Below are 18,774 nucleotides of genomic sequence, written 5' to 3' on the forward strand. Positions count from 1 at the left end.
GCGGGTCCCGCTGTCGGGGCGGGCGGGGCCGCGGGACGGAGCTGCAGCCGCAGCCGGAGCCGCCCGGCCCGGTGAGTGCCCGGTGGGGGGTGGGGGGGTGAGGAGGTGCCGGCGGGCCGGGGGTCGCCGGCGCGGGGGCAGCGGCCTTTCGGCGGGGCCGGCCCCGCCCGGGGGCTGCGGCAGCCGCCGGGGCCCTTCGCCCGGCTCCGCCCGCCGGGGCAGCGCCGCGGGCGCCTCCACGCTCCGGCGCGGGCTCGCTGGATGCCCCCCGCGGGGTGCCGGGGCCAGCTCGGCCCGGCGCGGGCGGCCCCGGGCGCGGCCGGGGCGGATCGCGTCCCCCCGCCTCCCCGGGAGCGGCGGGGCCGGGGGAGGCGGCGGTGTGCCCCGCTGTCCCGCAGGCGCGGCCGGGGATGCGCGGCCGGGCCCGCGCCGCCCCGGCAGCCGGGGGAAGGGAAGGGCCGTGGCTGTGCTGGTGACCTGCCGTCCCCGCCGGCCGGGGGATCCCGTCACCCCGCGGCAGGCGCACTGGCGCGGGGGGGCTCCAGCGGCCCAGCCGGCTGCACCCCGGGGCTGCCGAGCGGCGCCGCCGGCACGGGGGGGGTTCGGCAGAGGATGAGCGAGCCGCAGCCCGGGTCTCTGGCTCCAGGCGTGGGAAACCACCATTCCTGCATCTGCTTGCCCGCGGCAAGCAGGGCCCGAGCGCAGGTAGCCCCCGAGGGAAGGGAGCCCACCCGGGCGCTGTGTGCCCTGGGCTCGCTGCGTGTCCTGCCCGTCCCTGGCTGAGGCAGGGGGTGAACCCCCGCATCGGGCTCCAGGCCGTGTTCCTCTGACAAATCCACGTGGACACTGATTTTGCCGAGGGTTTGGCTCTTTACGGGCAATTGCAAACTCTCTGGACAAGCCAGTGATGGTATTTTTTCAAGCAAAGGGTACGACCAGCTCTAATGCAGCAGCTTCTTCCCTCCTCTTGCGGCTGCTCGAGCCTGGGGGCTTGTTGGGGACACGATTCAGTCACCCAGCAGCCTGCCAGGCTCCCCGGGCCACCAGCCCCCCTCCTTGCTTCGCTCTGGGCCAGTGGCCAGGCACCAAACCGACCCCCTGGTTCTGCAAATGGGACCCAGCCCTGGCGCTATTCGTGTTTACTTCCATGTTTTGAGGGCTGAAGTTCCTGTCTGGGGAAAAAAAAACAGATCGGTGGAGCGCTGTCCCCTGTGTGCTCGGAGCACCCCGCCAGGCTTGCAGCCTCCTGGAAAGTTTTATTGCTCTGTTTGCACAACCTCTCCCACTGCGGTAGGCGAGGGTTTTATGGTCTGGCCATGTTGTGACTCTTGGCATTTCCGTGAACAGCGGGAGGGGGAAGAAGAAGAAGCAGTGGCAAGGGCTGCACACCTCCAGTCACCCCGGCTGGTCTGGTGGCTGCCGGCCCCAGTTGTTTTTTGCTGGCCCCAGCTGCAGGAGATGGGACTTCCCGGATGCGCGGGCGTCGGAAATTGCTCGCCTTTCCTGAAAACGCTGGCTGAAAAAAAAAAAATCCTTCCCCCTGCCACGGCTTCTCGTGCTTTTAATTTGCAGCACGGGCACTGCGAGGAGCGGGGAGGCGTTTCCTGCTCCGGCAGCAGCGTGTGAAGCACCCGGGTACCCACAGCCCTCACCAGGTATATGGTGCCACCACCCCGGGCACCGCACGGTCCCTGGCACGCCATGGAGATGGAGGTGCTTGGCAGGGTTTGCAGCTCATCTTTTAGGGATAACGCGGTGCCTCTGCAAGTCGGTGGGGAGAAACGCTGATTTTATTAAAAAAAAAAAAAAGGCAACGTCTGCCATTTCCAGGCCTCGTTTCTATGGGAACGGGACATCAGAAGAGCAGAAATGCAGTGAGTGCTCTAAAATAACTGCCAGCTCCTTTGCTTGCCTCACCCAGCCCCTTCTGCTGAGACGGTGTCCGGGGATGGCCGGCTCCTGGACACGAGGCAGTGTGGGAACGGGTCAGGAGGTAGGATGCTGTGGCCTTCATCCCTGCCAATCTTCAGCCTGTCTTCACCTAAATCCACCGGCAGGAGAGCTCTGGTCCACATCGGTGGCTGGTGTGGCCACCACGTTACCTGGCACGGCTCCATGCCACGCTTAGCAGCGTGGTGCCGGCCAGGTGGTGAGGACCTGTCTGGCTTCCATCCGTCTGGGCGGTGGGTTGTGGGAAGGTCTCCTTCCTCGCTGACCTCCCCGGGGATGGCCCAGGCGAATCCACGCTCATGTATTTAGGAGACTCTTCCTCCCGCCGTGGTCAGGTGCGGAGAGCAGGGTATTTCCAGCGAGGGGGAGAGGAACTAGGTTGTTCTCCCAGAAGCCGGTGGTGGTCGTCTCCTCACTTCCCCCACATCTTTGTCTGTGCCTCTTGCTGGGAAGGTCAGTTTTCTCTCGTAGCGCGTGGTGCCGAGGCCGGGCAGGAGAGCATCTCCCGAGGGGACAACCTGACCTGCCACCGCACCAGTAGGTGAGTGTGTCACAGGGTGTCCCCATGCAAGGTACGCGCCGTGCCTCCTAGGTCGGCTTGGGCCAGCTGTGCTCAGCCCTCCCTTCCTGCTAAAGATGGTCCCAGACCAGGACAGGGTCCCTGCCTAAGCCGCCTGTAGTCATGGACACCTCGGGGCTGGGCCAGGCAGCACCTTCCAAAAGATGTTTTCACTTTTGGGTTCAGACAAAATAATTACTGTGGTTGCCCTGAGCCTGGGAAAGCATTTTTGCTTTTAAATCTGGTAAGAGCAGCCCTGTTGTGACTGAGCTTCTTCCTTCTCTCCTCCTCCAGTCAGTGAAAGGTCCAGTACGGGTTTTCTCGGGACCCTAAAAAGCTTGGAAAAAAAAATTTATTGGCAATAATGAAGTTTTCCGCTTTTGTGTAGTGTTTGTGTTACCCAAGAGCTGCTTGACATTTTCGAAGCGGCGTACCGGCCCCAACGGCAGCCCTCAGACCTGCGTGGGCGGTCGGGGGGGGCCAGCTCGCCTTTGAGGGTGCGGTGGGGCGAGCGGCCAGGAGAGACGTTGGAGCAGGAGGTGGCATCTCCACGAGGGCAGCAGCCTTCTTCAGCCCAACCCAACGTGTTTGTCTCCTCTAAAACCGCCCCAAAAGTTTGATTCCCTTGAATTGCTCTGGATTCCCTACAAGCCAGCACAGGAGGGAGGTTTCTGCTCTTGGGGGGCTTGTTTGGAGGCCCGTCGCTGTGCGGTACGTGCATGCGTGGGGCTGGGGGACCTACTGTAGGGGTCCTATGGCAGACGGGTGGCATTTCTGCCGGGGCACGTGTGGACAGGAAGTTGGCTGGAGACGTGGCGCTTTGTGATGAGCTTGAAGGTATTTGAGCCGGAATCCGGCAGCGGCTGCCTTTGCAAAGTCCCCTTTGCTGTCCCTTCCCTGCTTGCTGCCTGGGGGGTGTCTGAGGGGTTTTTCAGGGCTGCAGGAGTGGACCTCTCCTGCTATTTTTCGGCTCAGAGAGGGATTCTTGAGCACACGTCTCTTGCTGTTGTGAGAATCTGACTTCTGTGCATGGAGTGGCGAAAAGGTGGGGTTTTTTTTGCTCTGAGAACGTGGCTGGGTTTGGGGTTGGGGATGGGGAGGTGTGTGTCAGGCCAGGAGGGTGCTCGCGGGTGGCTCAGGGAGGTGGTTGCGGAGGGCAGGCTGGGTGGCTGGATGCTTGGTGTTTTGTCCGCAAACCTATGTGGGTTTTACCATGCTCTTGCTGCAGCCCGGTTGCTCCCAGCTGTTGCAGCTCTCTTGCGATGTGCTTTCACCAGCCGCCGGCCCGGGAGTGAGGGTTGGGCAGGTTGGGTCGCCGGCTTCCCCCCTCCCCTCGCTGCGGCACCCTGGAGCTCCCTGCCAAACCTGGTGGGTGCTGGGTGGCTCCGAGGAGATGACGCTGTCCTCATTGGGGCTGGAAAACACGCTCTTGAGCATCTCCCGGGGTGTTGCTCGTGGGTAATGTGTCCATTCTTGCCTGCACAGCGGCTTTCGGTGCTGCCAGGGTCTGGAGCACTGTTTCCAGGAGATGAACCCGGATGCTGTGACCCAGGTTGGCCCCGGCGCTGCGGGAAGAGGGGGTTTGCCGTGCCCGGAGGCTGGGGGGGATACTCCTGGGCTGGGGGCTGCCCTGCCTCCAGCGGCGTGGGCAGGTGGCTCTTCCTGTGCCAGGGCCGCCCCGTCTCGGTGACTCGCTGCGAGCGCGTCCCTGGTGGGACAGCAATGCTTCGTCAGGAAATGCCGCTGCAAACAGGGACAAAAACAACTCGGAGGGATGGCAGATGCTCCCTAAAAGAGGGGGAGGACGCGAGTGTATCGTCCTCGAGTGTGTCGTCCTTAAGTGCTGACCTTCCCTTCTGCTTCCCTGCCCTTTTCTCATCCTCGCCTCTCCAAGGAGAATTTCTGCTGGGAAAGCACCATTAGCGTGGCAAAACCAACCCTTCGTGTTGCAGGGGGCGGAGGCACAGCTTGAAATCTTCACCAGTCCCAAAACAATGGGCTGCAAGGAGTTTGGCGGCCCTCTTTGGGCCGGTGTTGGCAGTTCTGTTGCCCAGTGCTCCCACTGCTGAAGGAGACCTGTCCCTGCCTGCTGCTGGTGCAGGACCCCTGATGCTCGCAGGCTGGGTGTCTTCCCTCTCTTCCAGCTCGGATTGTGCCGGTGAACAGGTCACTCCAGAAACCACGAGCTCTGGCTCTTACGGGTCAATGATGACCCTCGGAGAGGGAGCAGGACAGTTATTTTACCCCATTTGGGGCCGAGCCGGCTGTTGTGACGTCAGGCTGGAAACAGGGAGCTGCCCTGGGGTGGCTGAAGGGTGGGATGGGGTTGCCACCCTCCTGCCACCCAGGTCTGTGAGTGCCCGGTGTTCACAGCTCTCTCCTCTCTTCCAGGGTCCTGCGGAGCGGCGGTGGCAGCGGTGGTCCCCTTCTGATGGGAGGATGGTTGTTCTCAGGCAGTTTGGGCTGCTGCTCTGGAAGAACTACATCCTGCAGGTAGGCTGGCACCGCGCTCGCGGGGGCTGCTAAATGCAGGCACATCGGAGCTTGCCCAGGGTCTTGATCCTCCAGCAAACCTTTGTGGGCTCAGGGCATCTCCTGGAGGAAAACTGGTTTATTTGTGTGTGTGGTGTCGTCCTGCTTTTGTGCTGGGGAGACACGGGCAAGGCTGTGTGCTCAGTTGCCTCTGTCCCCTCAAGTGCGCGCTGTGCCGTTCCCCTCCAGCAATCCAGCTGTGAGTTCGGCTCCCCCTTCTTGCCGGGGCAGGATAAACCCACGCACCCACCCTCCTGCGCGATGGTGGGTTTCTTGGCCTGTCCTGTGCAAACCCTTTACCAGCCTCCTCTGGAGGTGCCAATGGCTGCACACCATCTCTAAACCCACCAGGGCCCAGATATTTTTTTTTTTTCCTCCATTACTTTCTACAGCCCTCAGAAGCAGCTTTTGGGGGTCTAAAAAGAATTAAACCGCCATTGTCCTGGCATCCGCTCCCAGTCCGACTCTCTGCGTGGCAGCTGGCTAATGGCGGGGGATTTTGGGGCCTCCTGGCCCCGCTGAGGGCACCGTCTCGCCGGCTGCTTCTCAGCAGCGTGCGGATGCTGCGGCTCTGCTGGGACCTGGGGCCGGCCCTGCCAGAGGAATTGCGGAAGAGGAGGGAGCAGAGATCGCCGCAGCCTGGCTTTACACTTGTGGTTACCCTTCTGCAGATCAGCACGACGTCGCTTTAAAAATAAACAAAAGGAAAAGGGAAGGGCTGGCTGGGCTGCCTGCAAGCAGTGGGGAGCCGTGACCGGTGGGGAGCCGGGACGGACAGCTGACAGCTGGACTGATTTGCAGCCAGGAGGGTGCTCCGTGGGTGTGCGTGATGGCCAGCACTGTGAGCCCCCCTGTACGCCCCAACCACCTGCAGGACAGTCCCCCATCCCCTCTGCAGGGGAAAAGCATCTCCTTCTGGGTGTCCTCTGGGGCAAGGAGACCTCTCACCGTGGTTTTCTGAGGCCACAGGCTGACTCAGATTACAACCTGGAGTGTTTCCTTCCCTCCTCTAAGTCTCCGCCAAAACCCATGCTCCCGATGAAGGCGCAGAGCTCCCAAGCTGCCGTGACCCTGGTGTGAAGATGGATGCTGGGACACGTGGCTTGCCCAAAGCTGGGGCAGCCCTGGCCAGGCGGAGGTGGTGATTATGGCTGAGTGTCCCCATCACCTCTGGAATACAGCAGCTTAAATGACTCCTGCCGCACTCCTGGTGAATGTGTATTAGCCTGTGAGCTCAGGGAGCCAGGCAACCATTCTGGAGACAGCCCAGGAGACTGAGAGGGGGTTAATACGATAGTAAATCAGCAGGAGGCAGCTGGTCTGCCAGAGCTGCATTATAAAACTATCAGACATCTGCAGCGTTCGCTTTTATGAGCACGGCCTTTGCGAGGGCTCCTTTTTTCCCTGCCGGCACTGGCTGCAGCCGGGGCTCGTCCCTGCGGTGGTCAGAGCGGGCAGCTCCTCCCAGGGGGAGCCCGGAGAGGGGTTTGCAGCTTTGGCAGCAGGTGCTGAGAGCTGGGGTGATGGGAGGGGGGGCTGCTGCATGGCCATATCCGCCTGTGCCCCAAAACCCCCCTGTCCATACAAACGGTCTGAGAACCAATTCACCCCAGGTCAGGTGTCCCCCTTCCCAGGAGGGCTGGGCTGTGCTCGGGGCTCCTGCCCCGCTGTGGACTCTGCCCACCTTAGTGTGCCTCACTTACTGCTATTTTTTTCCCCCCTGTTTAAGAAATAAAGCCATTTTCCGCTTTGCAGAGGGACGGGAGGTATAACTGCGTGGTCAGCACAGCTCAATGCTTGGTGTTTGCGGAGCCAAAGGAGGTTTTGGGGCGGCTGGGACCTGCCTGTGGCGCGTGGTGGGTACAGGCAGGAGAGGAGCCCTGCCGTGGGCTGAGCCGTGCCCTGCCTGCGGTGTCCTCACCCCGTACGGCTGCCCGGCCTCTGCAGGCCTGTTTGTTACAGCACCGCAGCCCATCACAGTGATCCAGGCTGCGGCATCGCTGTGCTGGCGGCCATGGGGCCGGGCGGGGACGGTTTAACATCCCCAAGTGCGCAGGGCTGTCGTGGATGGGCTGCATTGTCGGGTGAAAACAGATTGCTGAGACAGCAGAGTTGTGAGAATAAACCTCTTGGTGCTCCCCGTGGGCGTTGAGTTGTTCTTCCTTCCAGCCTGGCAGGGGGAAGGGTGGCAAAACACCCCCATCATAGGCAGAGCCCGAGGAAGAGGTTAATGTGGCTGCTTCTGCTCCGGGCATCTGCTCTGAGTGAGCAGCGGTGCATCCCTGTGCCCAGAGCTGCACCCTGCCGCTGGGGACATCTCGTTAGCTGTCCCTGCAGTGATGGAGGTTTGGCTTGCAGCTGGGCTGGGCTTGGGCGAAGGTGTTTGGGTTTGCAGGAGGAAATAAGGCAGCTGGGTCCAGATTTCACCTCTCCTGCCTCGACCTGCCTGGGTGCTGCCACTAAGCCGTGCCCTCCTGCCCGCCGTGGGCCCTGGGGTGCCCGGCCGAGCTGTGGCTGCTGCCTCCCTCTCCATCAGGGTGATGCGGCTGCAGCGGGAGCAGCCCAGCACTCGCTGCTCCCCTCCTTGGAAGCAAGCACCACCCTTGCAGGGATTTTTATGAGCATAAACCCGTCAGTCAGCAGCACATTCCGGCTCCTGCCATAAACCAGTGTGGGAGTGTTGCGCTGCAGGGACGTGGGCGCTGATCGGGACCACCGCTCCCCCTGCCCCTCTGGTCAGAGGTGACCCCAGTTCCCTTGGGACGAGCAGAGTTTAAATGCCAATTAACTGGAGTTGGATGCTAATTAATTGGGGTTGGTGGCGGGTGTTAGTAGCTAGTGGGGATCTGTCAGGAGAGAGGGATTTGGCAGCCCTGGGGAAAACCACTGGAGGGTCGTGCTCCGGCTTGGCTGCCCAAGTGCGTTTGCTGGACTCAAGTTCGTTGTTTGGTTGCTTGAACCTCAATTAAAAATAATTGAGCCACCAAGACAGGCCTTGGGTTGGAGGCTGAGCTCGTGGCTATGTTCTCCGTGCTGTACGAGGCCACCGATGCCTGTAGCCAGGGACTTGCCTGGTCCCATCCCAGCACCTGCGTCCCCCTGCCTGCAGACACTGAGATCCAGGAGAAAAAACTTTGCTGGCTGCAAGAGCTTTGCTGTGCTTTACCTCCCCGTGCTCGCTCATCCCAGCCTTTCATGTTGTTACAGTATTTTTAGCTCCCAGCCCCATGAAGCGTTGGGCAAGGCTGCTCTGCTTGGGCGAGAGACGTTTCCTTCACTGTCCCAGGAGCTGTGTGGCTGTGGGTGCTGGCAGGAGCGGCCTGGGCAAGCACTGGCCATACATTGTCTCCCCAATGCTGGGGGAAAGGACAAACGCTCAGCTCGGCTCCTTCAAACCCAGCAGCGTGGTGGGGAAGCTCCACGGGAGGGTGGTTGGAGACAGAGCAGCGTTCAGGGAAGGGGACACCTTGGCTGGAAAGCCCTCATGGATGCAGGAGCTGGCATGGCATTGTTCCTGGGCTCCGGAAAATCCTGGGTTGTGCCCTTGGGAAACGCAAGAACACTTCTGCTACGTGGCTTTTGCATGCACTGAGCCCCGTTACTCTCTTTGATCTGCCTTCTCTGTTTACGTCGTCTTTTTTGTATAGAATCATAGAATCGCCTGGGTTGGAAGGGACCTTTCAGATCATCTAGTCCAACCATCAGCCTAATGCTGACAAAAACCATCATTAAACCATATCTTTTATTTTTCCTGCAGAAACGGCAGATCTTGGTGACAGTCATCGAAATCTGCCTGCCGCTGCTCTTCGCTGCCATCCTCATAGCCTTGCGGCACCGTGTCCACTCCATCAGCCACCCCAATGCCACCATCTACCCCCCCGAGTCCGTGGATGACCTGCCCGGCTTCTTCTATCGCCGGCACCCCGGCAACCCCTGGGAGCTGGCTTATGTTCCCTCCAACAGCAGCGCCGTCCGCAGCATTGCCGAGGCGGTGGAGAGAGCTTTGCCCATCAACATCAGAGGTGAGCTGCATCTTCCACCCCAAAAATTGCTGCAGATGTTCACTCTGATGAATCCCGATGCCCTTTTCCTGGGATGCGTAATTTTTTTTAGAACTTCACGGCAATGGTTTTATTTTTGTTTCACTAAAACGACAGGATTTCGTGCTGATTTTTGGTCGCATTTTGGTGCAGTTTCCATCTAGAAAAACACTGCCCAAAAATAGTTAAAGAAAGCGGCTGTCACTTCCCCAAGAAAAAGTATTTTTGGAGATCTTGTTGCCCAGAAAAATGTAGCGCTTCATATTCCAAACTGAAGAGAACGTTAGGATTTTCTCTGAAAGAGGAGCTGGCTCCGGCTCTTGAGGAGGAGGAGGAATCGTCTGTGTGCCCCGGGATGGGTGCAGCAGCCTCCTAGATAGAATTGTAGAATGGCCTCGATTGGGAGGGACCTTTCAGATCATCGAGTCCAACCGTTGACCCAACACTGACAAAAACTATCACTAAATCCCCGTGGTGTTTCCTGGCTCTGGCTGGAGCCCGTCCCTCATCTCCTGGACTGAGGTGGTGTTTTGGGCGGTGGCCGAGTGCTGCCGCGTTGCCGTGCTCCATGCCTGATCCCCGTCTCTCCCCTGCCGCAGCCCAGGGCTTTGCCTCGGAGCGGGACTTCGAGGAGTACATCAAGTCAGACAACCGCTCAGGCAGCGTGCTGGCCGCTGTCGTCTTCAACCACCACTTCCCGCACAACACGGCCCCGCTGCCCCTGCAGGTGAGGGGGGAGACGGATGGGGAGGTGGGGGGTACCGGGGTCCCCTTCCCCACTGCCACCCACCATGGCGCCATCTCGGTGTGCTCCTTCCAGGTGGACTATGAGCTGCGCTTCAAGTACAGCCCGAGGAACGCACCGCGGAGCGAGCAGACGGGTCTGAACCCCAACCTGGACCGGGACTGGCACACCAGCTACCTCTTCCCCCTCTTCCAGCTGCCCGGGCCCCGGGAGGCCAAGTTTGCCGATGGGGGGACACCGGGTGAGGGCCACCTCTCCTCCGCCACGGGCTATTGCACAGCCAAAGAGACGGTGTGATTTTCTGGACAGCAGCTCGTCTCATTACAGAGGTTCACTGAGGCTCTGAGCTTTCAAATAGTTTAATTTAACAAAAAAAAAAATTAATTTTTAAAATGAATTAATTTTATTTAAATATTTTAAATATTTATTATATTTATTATCTATAATATTTATTCAAATTTTATCCTGTGGCTCCTTGGGCACAGCAGGCCTTGAGTAGCTCTACTGAGCAGGGTTGGAAAAGAATAAATTTCACTTACGTGAATTTTATTTTTAGAAGTTAAATTAAATTTTTTTTCCCCCTTTTGTATTTTTAATGGAACATTGATTTCAGGGCCCAAACAGCTCGGTGTTTATCATGCTGCTTAAATACTTTAAATAGAGCTATTCTGTGGGTTTTAAAGCAAGCCAAACCCCTGACCAAGCAGGAGGCAGCGGGGACGTTGCTGGAGCTGGCACTGCCTGGGGACTTGGCGTTTTGGGAGCTTCTTCTGCGGCTGCAGAAGGGCTGGTTCCCTCACTTGGTTTTCTCCTTCCATCCTCCAATAGCCGTGTCAAGGAGAAGATTGAGGCCAGGAAAGTGGGTGAACAGGTTTTGCTCAGGCAGCGTAAATAAACCCGAGCCCGGCAGGACGATATCTCCTGGTTCCAATGTCCCGCAGGACGGGGTGACCAGGGGCCCGGGTCAGCTCCCTGCCTACAGTGTTTGCTTAGTAAATTAGTTAATGTAAAACATTGTTGATGATCTCATATTCTTACCTTTTCCTTTTCTGCCTAGGTCATTTTAAAAAACTTAACTTTCAAAATGCTCATCTGGGGCTTTGGGAGCAGAATTCGAGTTTCCGTTCAAGGAACAGGTGGCAGAAATCCCACGTGAAAATAAACCAGTTGAAAATTAAAAATATTTCACTGTTTTCGAATGCACAAAAATTTAAGCCCAATAGTGAATAACAGGATATATTCTCCCTCACCAAAACCTGCATAGTAGCCTGCATTCTCTTGGTTTACAGGAAAAAAAAAAAGGGACAAAATAACAGCTCAGTGATGGTGGTGATGGTTGAGGATGGTGGAGAATCCCCACCCTCACAAAGACATCCGTGCCCGCAGGAAGGCGACTGCAGTTTAAATTGAGTTTTCCTGCCAGCTGCTTTTGAATGATGATCATGAGAGATTTAAATTGCTGTGACAGAAATCCTTCCCAAGCCCCTCTGTGTCTGCAGGAGTGTGGTTATTTGGTGATGTTTATTTTGCTTTTCATATGAGGTCTTTTTTTCCCCCCCTGTTCTTCCCAAGCTGTCCCTCACGCAAAGGCTGTTTCCCTCCTTCTGCCAACGCTTCCTTCCAAAATGCGGACCTGTCTCTATTCCCCCCGTATCGTTTTTGCCGTGCAGGCTACATCCGAGAAGGTTTCCTGGCGGTGCAGCATGCGGTGGACAGAGCCATCATGCAGTACCACGCCAACGCCAGCTCCACCAGCCTGCTGGAGAACATCACGGTGGTGGTGCAGCGCTTCCCCTACCCGGCCTACGTCAATGACCTCTTCCTCCTCGCCATCCAGAACCAGCTGCCCCTGCTGCTCATGCTCAGCTTCACCTACACCTCACTCAACATCGTCCGCGCCGTCGTCCACGAGAAGGAGAAGAAGCTGAAGGTGACATTGAGCGGTGGGACATCTGGGTGCTCCCCTCCCTTTGCAGTGTTTCCCAACTGATGCTGCCTTTAAATGAGGAGCAAAATCCCCGTCAGGTTTAGAGCCAACGAGCAGGAGGTGGGGATGGCAGCGGATTAGCAAGCCCTAGGGAGGAATGTCGCTAATCCAGCCACCGGGACACGGCGCAGCTCTCCTTGCCATGCGGCCAGGGTTGCTGGACTGAAGGGATGATACTTCTTTTGGGCTTGGAAGGTGGCTTGGGGAGAGGGCAACACTTGGTGGACTCCAGAGTTCCACAGATTCAGGAGCTCAGCGCACGGGAAGCAAGATCTTTGTCTTTTGAATGTAGAAACCCATGTGTCTGTGTTGTGTTGTGTGGGCGGTTGGAGCTCAGCTGATGCGGTGGTTGCGACAGCGGGGCTGAGTGTGCAGGGCTTGGCTTCTCCTGGGCCTTGGGTTGTCCTGCCCTCTGCCCCACCGCCAGCTGACCCTGGTGGCCCTGCTGGCCTCAGCTGCTGTGGTTTTGGGTTCAGCTCAGCTTTTTGGGGAGGTGTTCTCCTGCAGCGGTGGCAGCCCCTGTGCAGGGAACTGGGGGATGCCATGCAATGCTGAAGGCTGCGCAGGACCACTTTAGTGGTGCCTGGGGCTGCCACCTCCCTGGCTAGTGCTGCAGGACAAAGCCACCACCACCCCCCTGACCAGGGCCTCCACCTCGCCCTGGGAAGTGTGCAGCCCTGGGTGACAGCATGACCTCCCCACAGGAATACATGCACATGATGGGCCTCAGCAACTGGTTGCACTGGAGTGCCTGGTTCCTCATGTTCTTCCTCTTCCTCCTGGTGTCCGTGTTTTTCGTCACTGTGCTCTTCTGCGTCCAGGTGAGTGTCTTTCCCCAGGCCACCCTTCTGCAGGCCAGAAGCTCTGTGCACAGGGATGACAAGGCTCCTCTGCAGTGGGTTGGAGTGTCCTGGTGTCTCAGGACTCCTCCACCTGTGTAACAGAGGCTAGAGTTGGCCTTTTCCAGAGCTGGGTGGGCAGCACTGCCCCACACAGCTGCCTTTCGTGGCAGGGGTGACGTCCCCAGGAGGGAGCTGGGGGGTGGGAGGGACACGAGCTCACCTCTCTGCTTGTATCCACACCATGAGAAGCAGGAGGTGGCTGCCTGGATGCTGAGCAAGGTGTCCCCTGCCTCTTAAACCCCATGTCACACAAGAACCACCTGTATTTCCTCCTGGAGTGGTCTAGGGGGGTCTGGGCCTTCTCACGCATCTCTCAGTTTGTCTTTAACCCATGAAGAACATCAGGGCTCAGCTGCCCACACATGCCTGCAGCCATGGCCAGCTTCAGCAGTCCTGGGCGTAACCAGATTTTCTTGGTAGGTGAGCGAGCAGGGAGCGGTGCTCACCAACAGCGACCCCACGCTGGTGTTCACCTTCCTCGCCATCTTCGCCATCTCCTCTATCTCCTTCAACTTCATGGTGAGCACCTTCTTCTCAAGAGGTGAGTCCCTCCCCAGCTGCATCCTTGCGTTGCTGACCTACAGGGCTGGGAGGGGCAAATCTGTAAAATCTTTGGTTAATTTTGGCTGGGAGGCAGCTCTGGAGGTCATCAGTCCATCCTGCTCAAAGCAGGGCCAGCTCCAGAGTTACATGGGGTTCCACAGGACTCTGTTGGAGAACTTGCTTCGACATGCAGGAGTTGGGGGGCTTGCTTTACTTTTTTTGGCTGGATTTTCCCCACGCTGCGTGGGAAGGGATGTGCGTACTGTCCCATCCCAAACCAGACAAGCTCATGTGCTAGAACATCATCTGGCCATCTTGGCCCCAGGGTGCTCTGGTCTGGGACGGACAGGGTGCTTCTGCAGCTGCCCACCGCTGGGTCAGGGTCTGGCGCTGCTCCTGCCTTGCCATGGGACATGGGCACATCCTCGTCCTGTCCCCCCGTAACCACACTTGGTGCAAAAGGCTTGGATCTTCCCGGATGGAAAGCTGGTGAAAAATGTTCAGTGGCATCATCATATTATTGTCATTTTCTCTCCTGTTTTTCTCTGTGCTGGCAGCAAATGTCGCGGCTGCCGCTGGCGGCTTCCTCTACTTTTTCTCCTACATCCCTTACTTCTTCATCTCACCCCGCTACGACCTGATGTCCCACAGCCAGAAGCTGGCTTCCTGCCTCATCTCCAACGTGGCCATGGCCATGGGAGCACAGCTTATAGGCATGTTCGAAGGAAAAGGTGAGCAAGCGCCTCCTTTCTTTGTGGGGGGTTGGGACTGGCTTGTGCGCGGGGTGAAGAGTGGAAAGAAGTCAGGGAGAAGCGCTTTTCTGCTCCTAACGAGAGCAGGAGGGCCAATTGCTGGTTGCTCCTGCAGGTCTTATCAGCACGAGGGCTCTGCTCCTCTGAACCTGTGCCCCTGGCAGCCTGGGCTGTGCGAAATACCATCATCGCTTTAATTACAAAGCAAATCCTGTTCTAAGGGATGGGAATCCATTACATTTCCTCCTTCCCAATATACCTTTCATTTCTATGCAAAGAAGAATTTGCTGTTGGTTGCAGCAGAGGCCATGCTTTTTCAAAGTGATGGCACTTAAAAAGGCTGCAGTGACCAAGGGGCAATAGCTGGAGAAGAGATTGCTTCTTCCCTGGGCAGCTGCAGAGAACGGGATGGGAGAAGCGTGACGGGGTGGGGAGCCTCCAGCTCTCAGTGCACTCTGCTGCGTCTTTTCCCTCCATCTCTAGAAGGGATTGTAGAGCACGTGCTCCTCGTTACCGAGCAGTGAATTAGGACAGGGGATGCTGTCTGACAGTCTTGGAGAGCACTTTGTCCTTCTGGGGATGCAGAGGTAGGCACTGTGCGTTGCAGGGACCGGCATTCAGTGGAGGGACCTCATGAAGCCCGTCAGCGTGGATGACAACTTTACCTTAGCCCAAGTGCTGGGGATGCTGCTGCTGGACTCAGCGCTCTATGGCGTGGTAGCCTGGTACGTGGAGGCCGTCTTTCCAGGGGAGTACGGCGTGCCGCAGCCCTGGTACTTCTTCTTGACGGTGAGCACTGCTTACGAACCCCTTCCAGCGAACTCCATCGCTCAGGGATGGTCCGTGCTTCTGTGCTGTGCTGTGATCTAGACTAACGTACAAGGGCAGCACCATCTGCCCTGTGAAGTCAAGGGGTCTGCAGCATGTCCTCAGTAAAGGCTGATGCAGCTGTATTTTTTTTACTAAATACGAAGGCGGTCTTTGCTTTAAATTGTTGTCCCGACACTTCTTGGCGTGCAGGGTATTGTTAAATGTCTCCGTGCCCAAGTGAAGGCGTTGGAGAGGAGCCCCAGGTGCGAGCAACCAGATCCAGTCATTTGAAACTCCCCGAGCGCTGTGATCGAGGCGGACCGGGATGGCCCGCAGACCAGGATGGCCTGCGTCCCGCTGCCAGCTCCCACATGCCGGTGCCAGGGAACGGGTGACGACTGTCACCCCGTCAGCTGAGCTGCCCTCGCTCTGCCAAGTCAAATGCTTGGCATCGTCCTCAGCGGCTGTGGCTGCAGCAGTTACTGCAACTCAGCTGGCTGCTGGGCTTTCTTCAAGCCACAGCGACGCAATCAGTTTGGATCCTGTGGCTGTATCCCTTATTATTTGACGGGGAGGTTTTTCCTCCTCCCCTCTAAATTCCTTATCCCAGCAAGGTTTCACCCCAGCATCCCAATCCCCCTTGCAGCTTGACCCAGGAGATCCAGCTGTCTGCCAAAAGCCACAGTGGGATGCTGGTTTTGGGTCCAGGAGTTGTTGAATTGCGATTTCCACAGGGATTTAAGGTCCTCAACACTTACTTTCATTCCTAGAGAGCCAGGTCCAAAAACACAAAAAGGCTGTAATTGCAACAGCCGGACCCCAGGCTTTTTGTATTTGGTGTATGTCAAGGTTCTAGAGGGGGTGATCATCCATGGGCTCTTCTGGGCAGGGTGCTTCTGCCTGAGCAGTTTTGCTTCTCATGGAAGTACTGACCTTTCCCATGGGAACAAAGACAGGGAAAAGCTGCCAGTGTAATCCTGGGCAATCCTGCTGTCGGGGAGAAGCAGGGGGAAGGCAGCAGGGCAGGAGAAGCAGTTTCATCCTCTGACCCTCCAGCTGAAGATGTGCTGGTTGGCAGTTCCCAGGCCGGGAAGAGTGGTCTTGGAGATCCCCGTGAGGCATCTGCGTGGGAGGAGGAGGGTGGACGAGGCTGGGGAGAAGGGATTGTCTCTGTCTGTGCCTGAGTTTCTCTCTGCCACCTTCCATCAGCCCTCGTACTGGTGTGGGCGCCCCAGGACTGTTGTGGGAAAAGAGAAGGAGGAGGAGGAGGACCCCGAGAAAGCCCTGAAGAGCCAGTACATTGAGGAGGAACCCGCCGACCTCGTGTCAGGAATCAAAATAAAGCACCTTTCCAAGGTACCGACTGCCCGGCGCAGCACAAACACATCATAATGTTGGTTTTGTAGAAAATGCCGCCTGCGGGCAACTTCCTTATCATTTCTCTGCCCTCCTCACCCAGGGCTGTGTTGCTTGGCTGCCATAAGGCAGGTAAAGCTCTTCCCCAGAGCCAGCTGCGTTTTATTGTGGATTGAAGCGTTAGGTACTTGCAGGTGCAGTGACATCTGTATTTAAGCTGAGTTAGACCTGTTGTCTCATGCCAACACCACGTGAGCATCATGGGCTTTGAGCAGAGAAGGCAGACCTGAGAGCACTAGCCTCAAGTGCAGCACCTACTCACTCATGTGATCTCCGCAGGTCTTCAAAGTGGGAAACAAGATGAAAGAGGCAGTCAAGGACTTAACAGTGAACATGTATGAAGGGCAGATCACCGTCCTGTTGGGACACAATGGTGCTGGGAAGACCACCACCCTGTCCATGCTCACAGGTAGGAGCCGTGTCCTGCTGTGGGGCTGGCATGGGGCAGGGCTGCTGGTTTGACTTGCAAAGGGGAGTTGAACTCCATCTCTGAGGTTGGGGAGGGGTTTTTGACCTTCCCCAAGGCACCTTCGGTTCTCTGAGCTGTTGGTCAGGGGTGCTGGGCTACTGAGGGGCACGTTGCTGCCTGGGGAGGTGGAGGCAAGGTGGAGGTCCCTGCTCAGCCCTCCATGAGAGTGGGATCAGCTGGTGGGGAAGACGACAGCCAGTGTTAGTGTTGGAGAGCCCTGAGAAGAGACAGGACCCGCTGTAGGATGGGTCTCTGCAGGCTTTGTCATGATAAAGCAGGGAGGGCCTGGGCCAAGAACTGGTTGTCTTCATTCCCGAGCTGCCGAGCTCCAGGCAGTCTATTTTGGCGTCGTGAACACGGTGACTTTCAATGGTCCTTTCTTCCCTGATCCCTGTCGCTCTGTGCTGCTCCTGCCAGCCCAGGGCTTTCAGGACCTTCCCTGGAGGTCTGCCCTGGCCCGGCCCTCTGCCAGGCTTGCCTGCCCACTCCGCTCCTTGCCTGCCTGCTCTGGGGCACTGCCAGCTCCGCCATCCGGCATCCCGCCTGTGGATGCCGTGCAGCCCACTCCGCGGGCGGGAGGAGAAAGCTGCCATGCCCCAGCTTCGTCAAGAGACCAGCTTGCTCCGACTTCTGGCAGAAAGCTGGGGTGGGGGGGATGCTGGGCAGGACCTTTCTGCTGGCTCTTTGCTGCCCCGGGGTTGTCCTCAGCCCTGAGCTGAGGTCGCCACGTCTCACTCCTCCCAGGTCTGCACTCCCCGACGAGCGGGCAGGCCTACATCAACGGCTACGAGATCTCCCAGGACATGGTCCTGATCCGCCGCAGCCTGGGCCTGTGTCCCCAGCATGATGTCCTCTTCGACAACATGACGGTGGAGGAGCACCTCCACTTCTATGCAGGGGTGAGCACTGCGCTTTGGGGGGAGCGCTGCTGGGCCCCCAGCAGCCAGCCCGGGGGGAGGCACCCTGCAGCATCATGTGGCTTCCTGAGGCTGGCAAAGCGTGGTGAAATCCACCGAGCGGGTCCAGAGGAGGCCACAAAAATGATCAGAAGGTGGAACCCCTCTACTATGAGAGGCAGAGAGAGTTAGGGTTGTTCAGCCTGGAGACAAGAAGACTCCGGGGGAGACCTTATTGTGGCCTTTCAATACTTAAACGGGGCTTATAAGAAAGATGGCTCTACTCTTTAGTAGGACCCGTAGTGATAGAACAAGTGGTAACGGCTTTAAACTAAAAGGTGGGAGATTCAGACTAGATATAAGGAAGAAATTGTTTATACTGGGGGTGGTGAGACACTGGCCCAGGTTGCCCAGAGAGGTGGCAGATGCCCCATCCCTGGAAACATTCCAGGTCAGGTTGGACGTGGCTCTGAGCAACCTGATCTGGTTGAAGATGTCCCTGCTCATGGCAGGGGGTTGGACTAGATGGCTTTTGAAGGTCCCTTCCAACCCAAACCGTTCTATGATAAGCAGAACAGCCCTTGCCTCCTCTTTCCACCTTATCCGCAGGCAGGAGCTCCTTGCTTGGCTGGTGGAGGAGTGGAGGGTGGCAGGCAGCGTGGCTCTGTGGAGACCCCCACGTTGGCTGTGCCAGCTCCTTCAGGGTCAGACAGGAGTCCATCTTTGTGCCTCCCCATTTTCCTGCCTGGGTGTGGAGGAGGCAGCGTGGTGGGGTTTAGTGGCCAGTGGCTGATGAGGTGGGAAGGGTCATTGCCAGAGAAACCTACACCTGCAGCCAAGCTTAACCCTCCCTTCACCCTGTCTGGCAGCTGAAGGGGTACTCATCCTCCAAGTGCCCTGAGGAGATCAACCACATCCTGAGGATCCTCAACCTGGAGGACAAGCGCCACTCTCTGACCAAGGCGCTCTCCGGTGGCATGAAGCGCAAGCTCTCCATTGGCATTGCCCTCATTGGGGACTCCAAGGCAAGTGTCTGCGGTGGGGCTCACCTTGAACCTTTCTCCTTGGGGCCAACGTAGGTCCTTCTGGTGGCTCTGAGGCTGTCCCTCACTTGTGGTGAGCCAGTGGGAGATGCAGAGACACTGAGGAGGGGACAGGAGCACTCCCACAAAG

At 57.8% G+C, this 18,774-nt stretch overlaps 1 protein-coding gene across 1 annotated transcript in view; it reads left to right on the top strand.

Moving 5' to 3' along the window:
- Positions 1–18,774, top strand: part of ABCA3 (ATP binding cassette subfamily A member 3) — a 32,138-nt gene continuing 13,364 nt past the window's right edge. Inside the window, exons 1-14 of the mRNA XM_054212254.1 lie at positions 1–71; positions 4,901–5,002; positions 8,799–9,063; positions 9,681–9,808; positions 9,902–10,067; positions 11,497–11,756; positions 12,518–12,634; positions 13,136–13,256; positions 13,816–13,989; positions 14,618–14,799; positions 16,030–16,176; positions 16,516–16,645; positions 17,450–17,604; positions 18,471–18,626. Coding sequence (XP_054068229.1) covers positions 4,949–5,002; positions 8,799–9,063; positions 9,681–9,808; positions 9,902–10,067; positions 11,497–11,756; positions 12,518–12,634; positions 13,136–13,256; positions 13,816–13,989; positions 14,618–14,799; positions 16,030–16,176; positions 16,516–16,645; positions 17,450–17,604; positions 18,471–18,626 — 2,055 coding nt within the window. The 5' untranslated portion in view covers positions 1–71; positions 4,901–4,948. The remainder of the gene's footprint in view (positions 72–4,900; positions 5,003–8,798; positions 9,064–9,680; positions 9,809–9,901; positions 10,068–11,496; positions 11,757–12,517; positions 12,635–13,135; positions 13,257–13,815; positions 13,990–14,617; positions 14,800–16,029; positions 16,177–16,515; positions 16,646–17,449; positions 17,605–18,470; positions 18,627–18,774) is intronic.

This window comes from Rissa tridactyla, chromosome 8 (genome assembly GCF_028500815.1).
Source record: "Rissa tridactyla isolate bRisTri1 chromosome 8, bRisTri1.patW.cur.20221130, whole genome shotgun sequence".
Taxonomy (NCBI): domain Eukaryota; kingdom Metazoa; phylum Chordata; class Aves; order Charadriiformes; family Laridae; genus Rissa; species Rissa tridactyla.